The sequence below is a fragment of the Pinus tabuliformis genome, chromosome 8 (genome assembly GCF_031772625.1).
Source record: "Pinus tabuliformis cultivar Carrire ecotype Pingquan chromosome 8, CPIR1, whole genome shotgun sequence".
Taxonomy (NCBI): domain Eukaryota; kingdom Viridiplantae; phylum Streptophyta; class Pinopsida; order Pinales; family Pinaceae; genus Pinus; species Pinus tabuliformis.
In genome coordinates this window covers 1,278,794,605-1,278,811,341 of record NC_142294.1, presented here as the reverse complement: position 1 = coordinate 1,278,811,341, position 16,737 = coordinate 1,278,794,605, and the positions used below count along the sequence as shown (strand labels likewise).

Genomic DNA, 16,737 nt, shown 5'->3' with positions numbered 1-16,737 from the left:
AATATATATATATATATATATATATATATATATATATATATATATTTTCTCCTCTTTCCCTAAACCGTGGCTAAATAGTTGTACTGTTTGCTTTCAAATATTTGCACTCTCTATTTAACATCGCATTTTTTATTTAATTAATATCTCAACATTCATTTTCTCAACATTTAATTCAAACTTTCATATTTCATTTCAATATAGTTTCTTGTTTCATATTTTATTTTTAACATGAAATTGTGCAGTATAAATTTTGAAAATTCTTCTTTTTCAATATTCAACGTATTTCATTTCATGTTCTACATGCAATTTTTCAATAAACAATTTGTATTTTTTTCATCTTTAATATTGTTTATTTTTTAGTATATATTTTATTTTTCAATATTTCATATTAAATTTCTAATTTTAAAGATTAAATTTTAAATAATTTTTATATGATTTTAATATATATTTTTCGGTTTTTATTATTATTTTTAACCAATAGTATTTAATATTTAATTTTAAATATTTCATATTTAATATTCAATATTTAATATCTAATATTCCATATTCTATTTGGCATTTACATCGACAAGCTAGAAGGTTGTTTAGAGGAAGCAGGATGTGCTGGCACGATCTTAGTTGGAATAGTCATCATCCTTCTTCTCTACGCTGACGATATTGTTCTTCTCGCAAGGTGCCCATCTGATCTTGATAAGCAACTTATACTTCTTAAGGATTTCTGCTCTACCATGGGTATGATTGTTAACATTGACAAAACAAAAGTTATGATTATCAAATCCAAGAATGACACTTACACTAATTTTATGTATAACAATAGTAACTTGGAGGAAGTGTCTTCCTACAAGTACCTAGGAATTGATATTCATCACAAGATCCACTGGAACTATATCATTGAGAAAAGGATTAATGGGGGATGGAAAGCTTATTTTGGTTTTGAAAATAATTGTAAAACGGCAAGCCTTGTAATGTGGGATAGAAAGAAGTTCCTCTTTGAAACTTTAGCCACTCCAGTTATCTTATATAGATGTGAGGTTTGGGGTTGTAGCATCTCTAAAGAATCCTGGAGAAAGATTGAGCAAATCCAGAAGCATTTTATAATGTATAACCTCAAAATTAAAAGCAACACACCCTATCCTATTCTCCTTATAGAAGTGGGTCTTTCCCCCATCGAGAGCCTAACTATGACTAGGCTTCTGTTGTACAAGCACAAAATCAATAACATAGGAGACCATAGACTTCCTAAGCTAGCTTTAAATTCCAGCCAAAACCATCTAAGGCTCAAACGAGGTTGGTATAAAGGCACCAGGGCCTGGTTAAACCATTGGGAGATCGACAAAAATATTGCATTGCAAAACATTAATAACATTAAAAATATTTTTACTTTTAAGTTCAAAGAAAAAATGTGGTGTGAGAAAGATTTAGCAACTAAAAGAAAATCAAGATATTATAAGGAGGTCATCAACCCCACCCTAGAAGATCAAAAGTATCTCTCTGTTTTAACTAGCTCAAAAAAGAAAATTAATATAGCCAAGATTAGACTGAACTCTCATGAGCTCCATAGTGAAATGGGTCGTTGGGCAGTTTCTAAAACACCATGGATGGAAGGGTTCTGTCATCTCTGTGAGAATACAAACATCGAGAATGAAAATCACTTCCTCTTATAGTGCCCCGCGTACAACCACATGAGATCTCAGTTTCAAATTCTTTGTTGCAATACTGACCTTCCTAGCCTTTTACGTTTTAAAAATTATAGTGAGCTCGGGAGGCTTCTCTCTAAGCTTTTTGAGAATAGGAATAAAATCTTAAATCAAACTAAATAATTTGTTTCTTTAGGTCCAATAGACCAAAATTTGGTCTCAATGAACATTAACCACCATCATCATCATCAATTTTTAATATTTATTATTATTTAAATATTTGATTATAAATTTTGAACATTTATTTTTAAAAATTTAAATATTTATTATTAAACTTTTATGTTAAATATTAAATATTTAAATGTGTGAATATTCAAATGCTTTTTATCTGTTCTATTATTGGTGTTATATTATCTGTTCTATTTATATATGTTTTTCAATATAGAATTTTTAATATTTAATTTCAAATATTTCATATCTAATATCCAATATTTATTTTTTTAATATTTTCTAATTGTTTATTAAATATATATTAAATGTTTAAATGTTCAAACAATTTTAGATAAACCATATGTTAAATATTTTATTCTCCCCATTCCAACGACTTTGATGTCTTTGAGGCGTTGTCCTTCATGCCGGAGTGTCTCCGGAGTGGATTAAATATATTTTTTATTTTTCTAAAAAAAATATTTCATTCTACGGCTTTATGCTCTCGGTCCCCGCAGCCATTGATATGTGACTCAGACGAAGAATATTTCGTCGAGGCTCAATTTCCAGCGTCTATATTTTTATAAAATATATAAATGTCATTGTGGGTTTATCCACGGCGTTGAAATAGAGAAACCTAGGCGAATTAAAATTTATTAATAATTTGACAATGTAATATAAATTTTGACCCTATATTTTGAGACAGCTAAAAATATTCGATTGAACCATAAAACATGAGATCTCTGCGAACCAAACTAGCCCAAAGCTATTTAATCATTAGATCACATTTTCAAAACTGGATAAAAAACCATAAAATCTTATTAAAAATAAGAACCATTTCAATTTAATGAAAAATATATTTTTAAAACACGAGATAAATTGAAAATTTACTTATCCAAAATTTCCAGAATTCCACACATTAATCATAAGTATAATGACTGTAATCATAAGTATAATGACTGTAATTACCATATAGATTGAAATCATAATCTACTTATTATAAAATAGATATACTATATTTGTCTCGGTATCCAACTAAATTATACATGGTTAACTAACTCATCACTGTTGGCAGAGGATATAGGGTTCACTGTAGATGGTTTAATTTTGCTCTCCACTGATAAGAAGTTTGGAGAATTCCATTGATTCAAATGTTCAAATCTATGCATTAATTCATTCAATGAAGGTTACATTTATACTTGGAAAATATAACTGAAACAGGGATAACTAGAAATACCTAATTTATAACTAAATCTCTAACTATACAGAAATCCTAAAGGATTACAACATTTCCCCCCTTAATCTGAAAATCTAAATTTATCAAACTTTTCACACCCCAATGCTTTCATAAAGATATCTGCAATTTGTTCTGATGTTGGACAATGTGTTAGATGAATTGTTTTGGCCTCTACATGATGTCGAATCAAATGATACTTGGTGTTGATATGTTTTGTTCGATCATGAATCTTTGGATTCTTGGCCAATTGAATTGCAGAAGAGTTGTCAACAAATAAAGGGGTTGAAGCTTTTCGTTTCTCCTGCAAATCTTCAAGTATTTTCCGAAGCCAAATGATTTCCTTAGTGGCTTGAACTGCTACAACATATTCGGCTTCAGTGGTAGAATCAGCAGGAACAAATTGCTTGTGTGATCTCCCACTGATGGTCATTGATCCAAGATTCATCAAATAAACAGAAGTAGAGACTCCATTCTCTTTATCTCCATCAAAATTGGAATCTGGATAACCAACAAGATGGAAAGTCTAAAACTTTGGTATATTTAATTTCGTAAGTTTGGGTTCCTTTTAAATATTTCAGTACTCTTTTTGCTACTACCGAATACCCCTCACAAGGATGATGCATAAATCTGGAAAGTATTCCTACAAGAAATGTTATATCAGGACGAGTAATTGATAAATAAATCAAACTTCCAACAAGTTGCCTATACTTTGTTGGATCTTCAAATGATTTTCCTTCTTCCGAAGTAAGTTTCAAATTCTGCTCCATTGGTGTAGCAACAAGATTACAATCCAGCATACTATATATGTTCAATAACTTACCAACATACTTCTTCTGAGATATGAAAATATGTTGTGGTTTTTTATCAATTTCAGTTCCAAGATAATAATGAAGTAAACCTAAATCTGTCATATCAAAATCCCTTTTCAATTCCTTCTTAATAGATGATATATATTCGTCATTGTTTCTAGTGATAATCAAATCATCAACATATACAACTAGATATACAACTGATCTTCAAACTTTCTTAACGAAAAGAATTGCATCATCTAGGTCAAAATGTTTATAATTTAACTTTAGAAGATGTTTTTCATACCATGCTCGTGGCACTTGTTTCAAGCCATACATAGACTTCATTAGTTTGGAAACCTTTTGTTCTTTCCTTTTAATGGAAAAACCTTCTGGCTGAAACATGTAAACATCTTCCTTCAAATATCCATTTAAAAAATTAGTTTTGACATCCATATGATGATTTTTCCATTCTTTCTGAGTTGAAATAGAAAACAAAGATCTAATAGTGGCCCATTTAGTTGTAGGAGGAAATGTCTCTATATTGTCAATACCCTCTTTCTGTGCATATCCATTCACTACAAGTCTTGCCTTGTGTTTGTCTAGTGAATCATCAGCGTTATACTTAGTTTTATAAATCTATTTGCAACCAATTGGTTGGATGCCAACAGGACGATCCACCAGCCTCCATGTGCCATATTTTATGAGAGCATCATATTCTTTTTTCATTGCATCTTTCCATTGATCATAACTAGTAGCTTCTTCAAAACAAGTAGGTTCAAAATCCACAGAAAATTTAAATTCACAATCAGAATAGTCATCTGAGGAACTTCCAATCTTAAACTCATCATATTTCTTACGAAATGTTTGAATACGAGATGATCTTCACAAAAGTTGTGTAGGAAGTTGCTCATCTTCTTCATTTATCTCAGTTCTTGCCATCTTTGTCCCTGTCATGTTTGTAGAAAAACTTGCATCAACCAATTTCTCATCAATATCAGAATTATCATCGAGAGAGAAGGAAACTCAATAGACTGATCTAATATAGGTATCCGCCCTTCAGGATGTGGAAGTATATTATCTTATTCATAATAAAACCCTTGAGGCACAAACCTTTCTATCTGATTTAGTTGTCTATCAACAGTGAGAGAATCTTTATCAGATTCAAGAAAAATTACATCTCTTGACAAAAAAAAATTCTTGTTCTCTTCATCATATAATCGGTATGTTTTAGAAGTCATAGAATACCCTAAAAAAATACATTTTATGCTCCGTTCACTCAACTTAGTCCTCTGTTGTTTAGGAATCAAAGCATAACATTGAGAACGAAAAACTCTGAAATGTTTAACAACAGGAAAACGATTATATCACATTTCATATGGAGTTTTGTTGTTAATGACAGAGAACGGGCACCGATTTCTAATGTATGCTGTATAGAGCAATGCTCTCCCCAAAACAGCAATTTTACATTCTTAAAAAAGATCATTGACCTTACCATATTAAACAACGTTCTGTTCATTCGTTCTGAAACACCATTTTGTTGTGGATTATATGGTATTGTGTTCTAGTGTTTGATGTCATTCTCTTGCAAATATTTTTCAAAGACATGTGAAATATATTCTCCTCCATTATCAGTTCTTATAGTCCCAATATTTAGTTGAGCTTCATTTGTAATCAAGAGATGAAATTTTTTGAACACATCATAAACTTGTTATTTTTCCCTAAGTAGATAAACCCAGCACATCCTCAAATAATCATCAATAAAATTCAGTATGTATTTATTTCCATTCGTAGTTGGTACAGACATAGGTCCACACAAATTAGAGTGTATGAGACTTAAGTTTCTTGTAGCTTGAGAAGTAAAATTATGAAAATATTGTTTGTGATGTTTGCCCAATATACAAGCATTACATGGGGTCAATTTTCTGGGAACTGTTGGAAGTCCTTTAATCCCCTGCTGTCTCATAATTCTAATACTTTCATAATTAATATGACCAAAGCGTGCATGCCACAATAAAGAAGATGACAAAGTATCATTTTGCTGAACCAAATAATTTGTGTTCAATGTAACAGACGACACACCTTTCAATTTCAACAATTTATCTTCTTCTACACCAGTCATTACAGTTTTATTGTCGGCTGCTCTTCGAATTTCCACTTTACCATCAAATATGTGGATGGAATGTCCCTGTTGTCTTATTTGTACAAGAGATAATAAATTTCTTTGGAACACACGAATGTAAAGAACATCATTCAAAGTATAACCAGAAAGTCCAGGAATTTTTAACTGAATAGAACCAATCCCCGATGGTTTGATTTGAGAATTATCAACAAAATACACTACTCCATCAATATTATCACTGAATTGTTCAAACAAATCTCTTCTAAAGGTCATATGACAAGTGGCACCTATGTCTAAAATCCAACTGTCATGCCATCAAGAAAAAGAGGTACTAAATATATCTTCCATATGAGAATTACAGTGAGCAACAACATAATGTGCCTTCTCATAAGACTGTCCTTTTTCTGGAATTAGATGATCTTTTTTTTCAAGAATTTGTTATCTTCTTTCATTAATTTTCTTCGAGGGAATTCTACAATTTGCAGCTGTATGTCTAGTTTTACCACATCTAAAGGATTTTACAACTGTTTTATCAGAAAAATTTCTTTGCTTATCATTCTGTTGTTTATCTCCCTAAATATTTCTGCGCCACTTGCCTCTATAATTCTTCTTTAGTATTTCTTTCAGATTCTTCTGGAGGTTTTTGGTCTTTTTGAGAAAGACATAGGGTTTCAGTATTAGAATTATGTGATGTTTCTTTCTTGCCAAAAGCCTTATCTCTTTCTGCAATTTCCCCTACTAATTTATCAAAATCTAAATCTTTTAACTGCCCACTAGCTTGGAGAGATTCCAAGTAGTGTGAATAAAGAGCTTTTATAAAGGCAGTGAGTCGCATATCAACTTTAACTCCAGTAGATTAAATTTCATAATTGATAGCTTTAATTTCAGAAGCAAGTTTTAGAGGATCGTTACTTTTCATTTCGAAATTAAATAACTTCAACAATATCTGAATTATCTCCAATTCAGGTTGTGAATCATAAAAATCTTTTAGTTTTGTTTACGCCATCATTGATGCAACCGTAATTCTACATGGGAAAACGCTTTCATTTTTATTTATTTAATACCACTACAAGAGCTAACCACAACTTGCAGAGGAAAGGTGGGAGGGAGGACGTTTCACAAGCCCACCGTGTCTAATATGTTAAAAAGTTAATAACGATTATGTCATTTGTAAATAAAAAGTAGGAGTGGAGATAGGAAACTGATGTATATTACTTAAAAATATTCTCATATCTTTAAATTGAAGAGCCTATTCTGAAATAAACCAGACATGTCAGTGTACATATTAGTGACTTATTCTTAAAATAACGATGCCAACATTGGCCATGGTAACAAAAACAACTTATAGTCGTGACAGGGTAACAGGATAAATGGTAAAGAATACAGGAGCAAACAAACGTATGCAGGTCAAGGAGTGAATCATATGTAGTATGGGAATGGATAAATTTGCCATCCACACAATTCGCATATCAATTTCATTTGTTCCGGAGATGATTAAATCATATTCACTCATATCTATTAATGTAAATGATTAAAATAACTAGATCTTTAATTTGTTTTTTAATAAATTATAATGAATATATTAATATAAATAAATACATCATAAATTTTAATATTTACACTTCAATTCCTATTATCCCTGCCTGCCGTGACAGGATATAATATGGTAATGTGTTCACTGTTCACTGTGAATTAGTTTGGTGTTTGAAAAAAATAAAATGTATATTGCAATCTTTCTTTTGAAATTATTTTAATTTCATTTTTAGTTCATAAGGATTTAGGTTTTAGGTTTTATTTAGTAATCATTATAAATCTAACAAATTTGCAAATTGCAGGTACCATATGTGTTTTTCAAGGCAACCAATATTTTTGAGTTATCTATCCTATAAAAACTCAACTAAAACGTGCTGTCGCACCTTTAATAAACTCTGAAATACCACCTCCATTAAATGTGCTTGCTGTATAGAATGACTTTGAAGCGTCCAAGAATCCATTAACATCTTAACGTTACAGGGCTGAAATGTATGTTGTTAAAATTGGCATTGAGACTAAAAATCCTCACATCGTAACCGAAATCTCTTCATTTTGTGGTATTACCGATCCCGACTAAATTTAACAAATAACATCCCCATCGGGGCGCCTCATATATTTGTTAATCCATTAATATATTTATATTTTCTGGTGTCAATTTTGAATGAAAAAGTAAGTTTGTGGCGCAATGATTATTGAGAAAATGAATTTAATCACAATAAGATCTTAACTTTTATTTATGATGTTAATATTTCAATGATGTTAACATCTTAACTTTTAGTTATGATGTTAATATTTCAATGATGTTTAACTTTCTTAAAGTCTCAATCATGTTAGATGATCCAAAAATACAAATTTTATCATAGGTTATAAAATTAGAATAAAATAATTATTAATTTAAGATATTAAATTAATAATTATTATTCTAGAATGTTTAATTATTTAAAGGAGACTTTTAGAATTAGCATATTGTTGTAACTAGATATGACTCTCCAAATGTGTCGTATCTTAGGCTCTATTATAGGAGATTAGTTAGCTAGTTGGTTTGAATAGCATTTATTGTAAATGGACACTTGTTATTTAATAAGTGCTCCATAATTAGAAGTAGTTAAGACATGGGGCTTATAAATAACTCATTGCAAGAGTGTTTGGTTGTTGGGGTGTAAGCTCTTGCAAATCAATTATGTAATTGTTTTTTTTCTGATTAATTTATGGTGCTTGTTTAAATTTATCGGAAAATTTACAGAGAATTATATATATAAAATAAATTTGATGAAAATTTAATAAATAAAACAAATAATTTTGACAAAAAATATTCAAAATATTATTGAAATTTTCTTATTTAGAAAGTTTAATATGGATAATATTTATTTTAAATATTAAATAGTTTTGTTTAATTTTTTTTTATATATTTATTAAATTTTTAATTATCTGTAATAATTAATTAGAAAAAATAGTTATGATCATTTTTATTTAATTTTTTTTTTTTAAATAATATATATATATATATATATATATAATAAATTTAAATGTTTTTAAATGCAAATATTTAAAATTTAAACTCGATTACGTTTTAAAACAATATTAACAAACAAATAAATTCTCCAATGCTTAAAAACCATATTTAAGGTTTTGCTAATATCTTAATTAATAAGGGGGAAGAGCTCTAAATCGAAATGCTATAGCATCGTAAACATCAATCCAATCACATGTTTATGTTTAGACTTTAATTTTGGCTCAAATTCTTTTTCGGAAATATCTCCCTGGCTCCTTCATTACCGTCGGTGTTTTGTCTCATCATATTAAAAGCTCTTCATTACGTTAATTTTTTTTGTCCCATCATACTAATGTAGTGATTATTGTTGTATTTATATAAAAAATGGAAAGATACAAAAATTACTCAATGTTTTTCTTTTATTTTTCAATTTCGATATGAGTTTTGATGTTTGGAATTGATTTGTAAATCGTCACATCTATTTTGAAATTTTTGGAGGTGTCACCCATAAGTCCCTACTGTAAAATCCATTTTGAAATTTTTGGAGGCGTCACCCATAAACCCCTAGCATAAAAGGATACAAGCAATATGAAAGCAAGTCCTGTCACCCATAGGCCCCTAGTGTAAAAGGATAAAAGCAATATGAAAGCAAGTCCCATCGCCAACTCCGGCTTATGGAGTTTTGGCTTTTGGAATCGATTACCAAATAGTCCCACCTGTATCCTATGTTCCATATAGTTATTAAAATTATAATTTTTTTTTGTCAAATGATTGGAGAACAGAAAATTTGTCTTATAAACAAAGTTTTATACACTATAAAGATTATAAATTCAAATTTAAAGAAAAGTCTCTTACCTCACAAACAAAGAAGTCCTAGACACAAATTTGTCTCCAAAATAAGAAAGTCTTATATAACAATTTATGCTTAGCTTAACAATAACTTAAAATTAGATTATTATTATATATAATTGTATACATATAATGCATTTAAAAAAAAACACTTTTTAACATGAAGTTTTAACATATATCACAAGATAAGAACTTAATAGTATTTTTTCTTTTTCCTCTCAACTTATATTAATTATATGATATAATAAGGGTGTCTTTTTTATTTTTATTACAATTTTCTATTAATAAAAATAAAAAGTTATATAGAGTAAATGCACAAGTGCATTCACGTATTGTCCCTCGGATCAGTGTATGAGCTTTAAGAACTCATAATAGCTAGGCAAAAAAATAAAAAAATAAAATTACATCTGGCGAGATAAACTAGTTTTTTCTTTTGGACTTTTTTCCAAACCTAAGTGATTGAGCAATTGAAGCTATTTCCATCTCATTATTTCCTGAAATGTTTGGTGCTTGTTTATCTGAATCTGATCTCTCGGAAACATGAGATCTCTTTGTTCCACGTGAGCCTGGATTGTTTCTCTTGTCCTCATGTTGGTTCTCATGGATCCAAACCACCGTTGATTTATTGGGAATCTCACAACTCTTTGTTCTGATCCTTCTGCTTCTCTTCTCCCTCCTTTTGACAATTTTCTTGATTTTGTGTCTCTGGATGTTGCCGGGTCTCATCCATTTCTTCATCCTCATTTTCTGAAGGAGGATCTCGAAATTGCCTCATTTGGGAATCTCACAACTCTTTGTTCTGATCCTTTTGCTTCTATTCTCCCTCCTTTTGAGAATATTCTTGATTTTGTGTCTCTGGATGTTGCTGGGTCTCATCCATTTCTCCATCCTCATTTTGTGAAGATATGGGAATCACCATCATTTTTTCTTTTGCGGTCTTTTCTTTGTCTATTTCTTTACTTGATTGCATGTGTTATGCAGGTGCCTTGTTTGATGCCAAATTTGGCATCTAAAGGGGATATTTTCGGAACCTAGCTTCTCTGTCCACTTGAAGACTTGATGTGTCACCTGACATAATAAGTGTTATATATATATATAATTACCATTGTTTAAATATTTGTAGCTTAAATCATATTATAAATATGTAATACTATTTTTTTTCATTTTTATTTTTTAAAAGATCTAAGAGAATTGATAACTCGATAGAAACTTAATATTATTTTTCTTATTACTTTTAAGTTATATTACAATTGATATAAGAATTGTGTTATATATACATAAAATATATTAAAAAAAAAAAAAATTGATAACATAAATCATATTACAAAATTTTAATAATAATTTTTTTCATTTTTATTTTTTAAAAGATCTAAAAGAATTAATAACTTGATAGTACTTAAGATTTAAGTTTGGGTTAAGACGTTTATAACTCCTAAACCATATTAATTATATAATACAATAATGGAATTATACATACTACTTTTTAAAATATTTAAAAAAAATTATATTATCAAATTTTAATAATAATAATTTTTTTAAACCATTTCAAAAAAATTGATAATTTGATTGTTTTTGATATTTTAAAATGTATTTATCAAAAAATTTATTTTTTTAACTTTATCCTAATGAGCTAATATGTAAGCTGAAAACCAACTACATCATATATTTGAAAATTCAATAATTAAACAGTGTCAAAGAATGCTAACTATACATCCTTATTGAATAAAAACATTTCATTACCAAACTAATTTTTTAAGTAATAAATATAGTTTGACACCATGTTTTACTACGAAGACAAATATCTATGTACCTAAAGGAAAGTAAAAAGTTTTAAAATATAGTTTAGGCAGGGACAACAAGTACAAATCTGTAAACGGTGGGTCCACTCTGATGCTGTCCATGCTAGCCGACAGGCCACGTGCACCCTCGTGAGCATATGCAATGGCTGGTGTGAGTGGCCATTGAGGTTGCCGTGCTGTCCAGGTGCATCCCGCTAGCTTTTACAGGGGCAGCCGGCCAGCTCTCTGACTTGATAACATCTACGATGTCCTTTGAATTCCCGACAGAAGTGACATTTCAGCAACTCCTCGGCAAGTCCAAATACGGCCAGGCATCTTTCTTAGTTCGCTTGAGAGGAACTGCATATTTGTTTGTATTATAAGTAAGCCCACCCTGAGCACTTGTATAGCAGGATTTCCACTGCCAAATAACGCGAGCTATCGAGCTTCTGATCTGATCGACTGAATCTCGGTTTGAATTTGCAGAGGCAACTCCTTTATCAGTTTTATATAAAGATCTTGATATAGTAGAATATGGCTAGGGTTGAGGTAGATCAATTACTCTCTGCGTCTTTGCATTGCCATGTTTATGCTTAGTATTAATTTTGTTTTGGTAACTTTGCTTCTGACTGATCTGCAGCGAGATTTAGGCTTTGCATAACTTTCCCTTCACTGACTATGGGGTAATCCCACGATGGATTGTTTGCTTGTGCAGATTACTACCGCGCCAGCTGAATTGATTGGAAGCCAAGAACACGTGAAAGCCGTCGTGGAAGCTGTGAAAATTACAGAGATCGAACCCACGACCGAAAAGGTTACTAAGCAAGAAGCCTCTGCCTCCAGTCCCCTTGAAGAAGATCCCGTGCCTGAAAAAGCAGTAGATGTAAGCTCCGCTACTCTGGAGAAACCTGCAGAGAAATTGGTTGTAACTCCACCTGTCCCGGAGCCCAAAGCAGAATCGGCGGCGGTGGAATCCCAGGAAGCGGAAAAGCTCAAATGTGAGGCTCTCCAAATACCCCAAGAAGGCGAACTCGTTAAAGAAGTACCTGTTGAAGCCGAGGGTGTTGAAGCGGCAACAAAAAATGATGAAGGATCATGGGGTAAGGAAGAGGCTCCTGCCGCTGTTGTAATGGCAGCAGAAGAAAAGGCTGAAGAATCATTGGTCAAGGAAAAAGCACCTGCTGAAATTCCAGAAGAAAAAGTTGAATCGGTTTAAGAGAGTGCTTTTGAAGAAGCAAGGCCGGCTGAAGCATCTCCCGCTGAGGAGAAGGCCCAGGGTGAGCGTAAAGGTCAAGAATAAATGGATATCTATGTAAAGCAAATTATATATATGTAGATATATATATGGGGGTTCTGAGGGGGCGCGGGGTCATTTTTGATAGGTATTTATTTCGTCAGCTTACAACATTATGGTATTATGGAGGATATTGGTTTAGGTACGAGTTCGATCCAGTGCAATTCGTGCTTACTTCTGCTATTAATTTCAGTAGTGTGAATGATTTGGTCGGCCACATATGTTGCAACCATTTCAAAAACATAGACATATATGTTGGAAAACTTTTGTATTAATTATAGTTTGCCAGATTAGTGGTAATAATCATCCCCACCAGATCTGATTTTGAGTACATAGAAAAGTTGAGATGCAAGCTGAGTCATGTTATGAGTGGGAAAGCTAGGAACAAGTAGTAATTATTATCAACAAATCTGCATAGATTAATTTCGGATGTGCGGATGCAAATGGGTAATGGGAACATCGTTTAACTATAAAGTATATAATATCAGCGTGTACTGTCTCTGGCATAATTGAGATCTTTGTGTTTGGACTGTGGTGACCTATGATATGTATTCATGCATCCCTACTAGTCTTATTCCATGGCTTTCCTTATATTGAAGGCTTGCCCTCGGACTAACTACATCATGTCTTTCTAAAATGTTATTGTACGACTTACATCTTCTTGTCCGTGTCATCCAATTTGGATATAAAATAATTATATTGTGCTAGAATGCTCCTAACATTTAAATGTAAATAAACTAGCAAATTTAGAAGGATAACATGAGTTTGAACATTTACTAATTCTACACCTTAAATGCCTACTATGTGGGAAGAACGAAACCTTGAAACACTTGTTCTAGTTTTGAAAATATGCTCATTTTAAGGTTTTTCCCTCCTTGCTCTCATCTAATATTCCCTCAAAGATTTCTGTATTGGGAGATTCTCTCCCATGAGCCATAGATTTTCACACAACATAGTACTAGATTAGAATTGGTATCTTATATCTTTGGAACACAACAAACATATATGTATCAACTAGTTTTTAGCATATTGTCGATGTACTTAACAAGAGTGGTCTCTCATTTGTGCACATTTGAGTTTGCATATCCAATTGCAAATGTGGAGGGGGAGATGGAAATAATCCACCTACATGAGTTAATGGGCTACTAGGCAATGCACAATGAACATAGTGTCGCCTCAAGGATATTCTCTTGATCCCAGATTTCCATGACTTGAAAACCAATAACATATAACATTATTGAAAGCACAAGGAAAGTAAGCATATTACAAGTCATGTAGGGATGACTATGGATAACTCACAACATTGAGGGTGATGATTCTTTTTACATCCAATCCTGCAATTTTACCAACATCTTTCATTGCTTGGTGCTAAGCATCATTAAAATAGGCAGGCATAGTAATGATTACATTCAAGACAGTCTTTCCAAGGTAACCCTCGGCAATTTCTTTCATCTTGGTCAACACAAATGCACCTATTTGACTGGGAGAGTATTTTTTCCCATTTATTTCTACCCAAGCATCAACATTAGTTTCTTTAACAATATTAAATCAAACGCCTTCCTATCAAACACTTACTCCCAAACATAGTATTTGTGGGATTTGTCACAACTTATGTTTGGAAGGAATACTTGCAAGTATCTCTCCCTTTTGATTCACAACTACAATAGATGGTGTTGTCCTGACCCCTTTTGAGTTCTCAATTACTTTTGGGTTCTACAGATATTCAAAAAAATAGTCTAATGAGAAGAATGCATGAAAATCAAAATACTAATTATTTTGTCAACTCAACCTAGAGAAAACAATAAGGAATTTAGCATTCAAGGATAAACAACTAAACTTCCCTTCCATGATGGCCACACATGAGTTGGCAGTACCCAAATCAATACCAATCACATCACTCCGAGCAGGCCTTGAGTTGTAAGCCCTAACAACCATTAGTGAAAATTCTAAAAAGAAAAATGAATTCTTCAATGCAGTAAGGCCATCTACTTCTTAATTGATGGAAATTAATCAAGCAATGCAATCCTACCACAAATGAAGGTTATTGTATAAACCTGGAAGTTCTTGTTGTATTTTCCCATCTTTGTATGAGAGGTGACCCAAGAATTGACATGTAGTGATGTTTTAAGATATATATTTATATGAATATGAATATCTATGTGAATGGATGGTTAGAAAAAAATAGGGTTGTGTGTTGTCTTATTTAATGTTTCAAGTTTCATATTCATATATATAATTATGAATATGTTGCTTGTTAGTAAGTATTTAAAGGTGTATTTTATTAGTTAACATTTATATCATTTATGTTTTATGATTGTGTTGTGGCGGCTACAACCACCCTCCAAAATTTTGGCCTGCACCAATTTCGAAGCCTCCCCTGAAGAATTTCACTTGATGATTGCACACTCTCGGGTTCACTCCGTCAGCTCATGCGAGTCTTTACATCCACCTTGCTTGTTCATTATGTCCAAGTCTCTGCATTTTGATGTCCAAGTCATGCTTGCGAGCATGTTCTGGTTATGCTCACAGTTTTTGCTTCGTATCTGTCTATTTGTGTTCACCATGAAACCATCTGTCGCACTCACACACAGAGTCACATTCATTGTCGTGGAAGTGTCGTCCAGATCATGAACGATCAATCACGAGTGTCACGCTTGTCGCTTGCACCAGTGGTCAGTCATGTTGAACATGTGTATCTGGATGGTTTGGTCATTTCATTGTCAAGTCATGTGAGTCATGAGAGTGTGTGTTTGTATGATCACCTATGCATCTTTCGACTATCCACACACTTAGCCATTTTTACTGAAGTTCTGATGACCAGACTCCTCACTAACAACCGTACCATCACCCTACTTTCGACTCGATTGATTGTCAACTAGAACAACACATAAGCACCACGCTAGTCCTTTCAAGATGCGCTGCAAGCAAGAAACTCAATCAACTCTCATGCTGGCCACCCACACAGTCAGACCCGACAGTCACCCCGGGACTGACTCCCCTCAACATTTGCGTAGCGGCCATTGACCTCACTTGGTCAACTGGCTGAGAAAATTGCACAGATAGACTGGACATACACCAAGTGCCTGTCCCTATCACATTCAAAAAATTGTGCAGTTTTCCTAGTCAATCATCCAAGCAGTCGACTGATTATTCATCTCAGAAATTGTGTAATGCTCATGAGTAGGCCTTTCGCTGCCCATGAATCAGATAGTCTCATAAATTGCGTAGAGATGATCAGTAGGCTGGCCTCTCGGCCTTAGAGAATTTTTCCCAGCCAACAACCCCCACCAGCAGACTACCTGTTCCCTGTAGCAATTGCGCAATCTCTGCTGCCAGTGATTGAGCATCCAACTTGCAGTTCCCTCTGGGAATTGCAGAGTTTTGGCTACCAGTGACCCCAGCAGCCAACTGGTAGTTCCCTCTGGGAATTCTGCAGCTTCGGCTACTACTGACCCCAACAGCCAAGTGGTAGTTGCCTCTGGGAATTGCGTAGTTCTCACTACCAATGACATAGTAGCCGACTAGGAGTGCCCTATGGCAATTGGATAGTTCTAGTTGCCAGTCTCCCGGGCAGTTCCCCGGAAAAACTATGCAATCCCTGCTTGCTGACCCTTCATGTAGCCCGACCTGTTCCTCTGGAAAATTGTGCAAATCTGGCTGTCCATCCCCTGTTGACTATTCGTTCTGGAAAATGCGCAGAGTAGGACTGCCTTGCCCTCCTACATGCCAGAGTGTCCCTCACAAAATTTTCGCAATTTTTCCTCCCAGGCAACCAGACCTTGTAGACAGTCACTGGCAAC

At 32.8% G+C, this 16,737-nt stretch overlaps 1 protein-coding gene across 1 annotated transcript; it reads left to right on the top strand.

The window, feature by feature from the left end:
- The first annotated feature begins 12,054 nt into the window (after positions 1-12,054).
- Positions 12,055-13,446, top strand: LOC149240072 (uncharacterized). The gene is made up of 2 exons (XM_089367245.1): positions 12,055-12,192; positions 12,359-13,446. Exons 1-2 carry the CDS (start codon positions 12,178-12,180, stop codon positions 12,857-12,859), a joined length of 516 nt encoding a protein of 171 aa, XP_089223371.1. The 5' UTR covers positions 12,055-12,177; the 3' UTR covers positions 12,860-13,446.
- Positions 13,447-16,737: the final 3,291 nt, after the last annotated feature.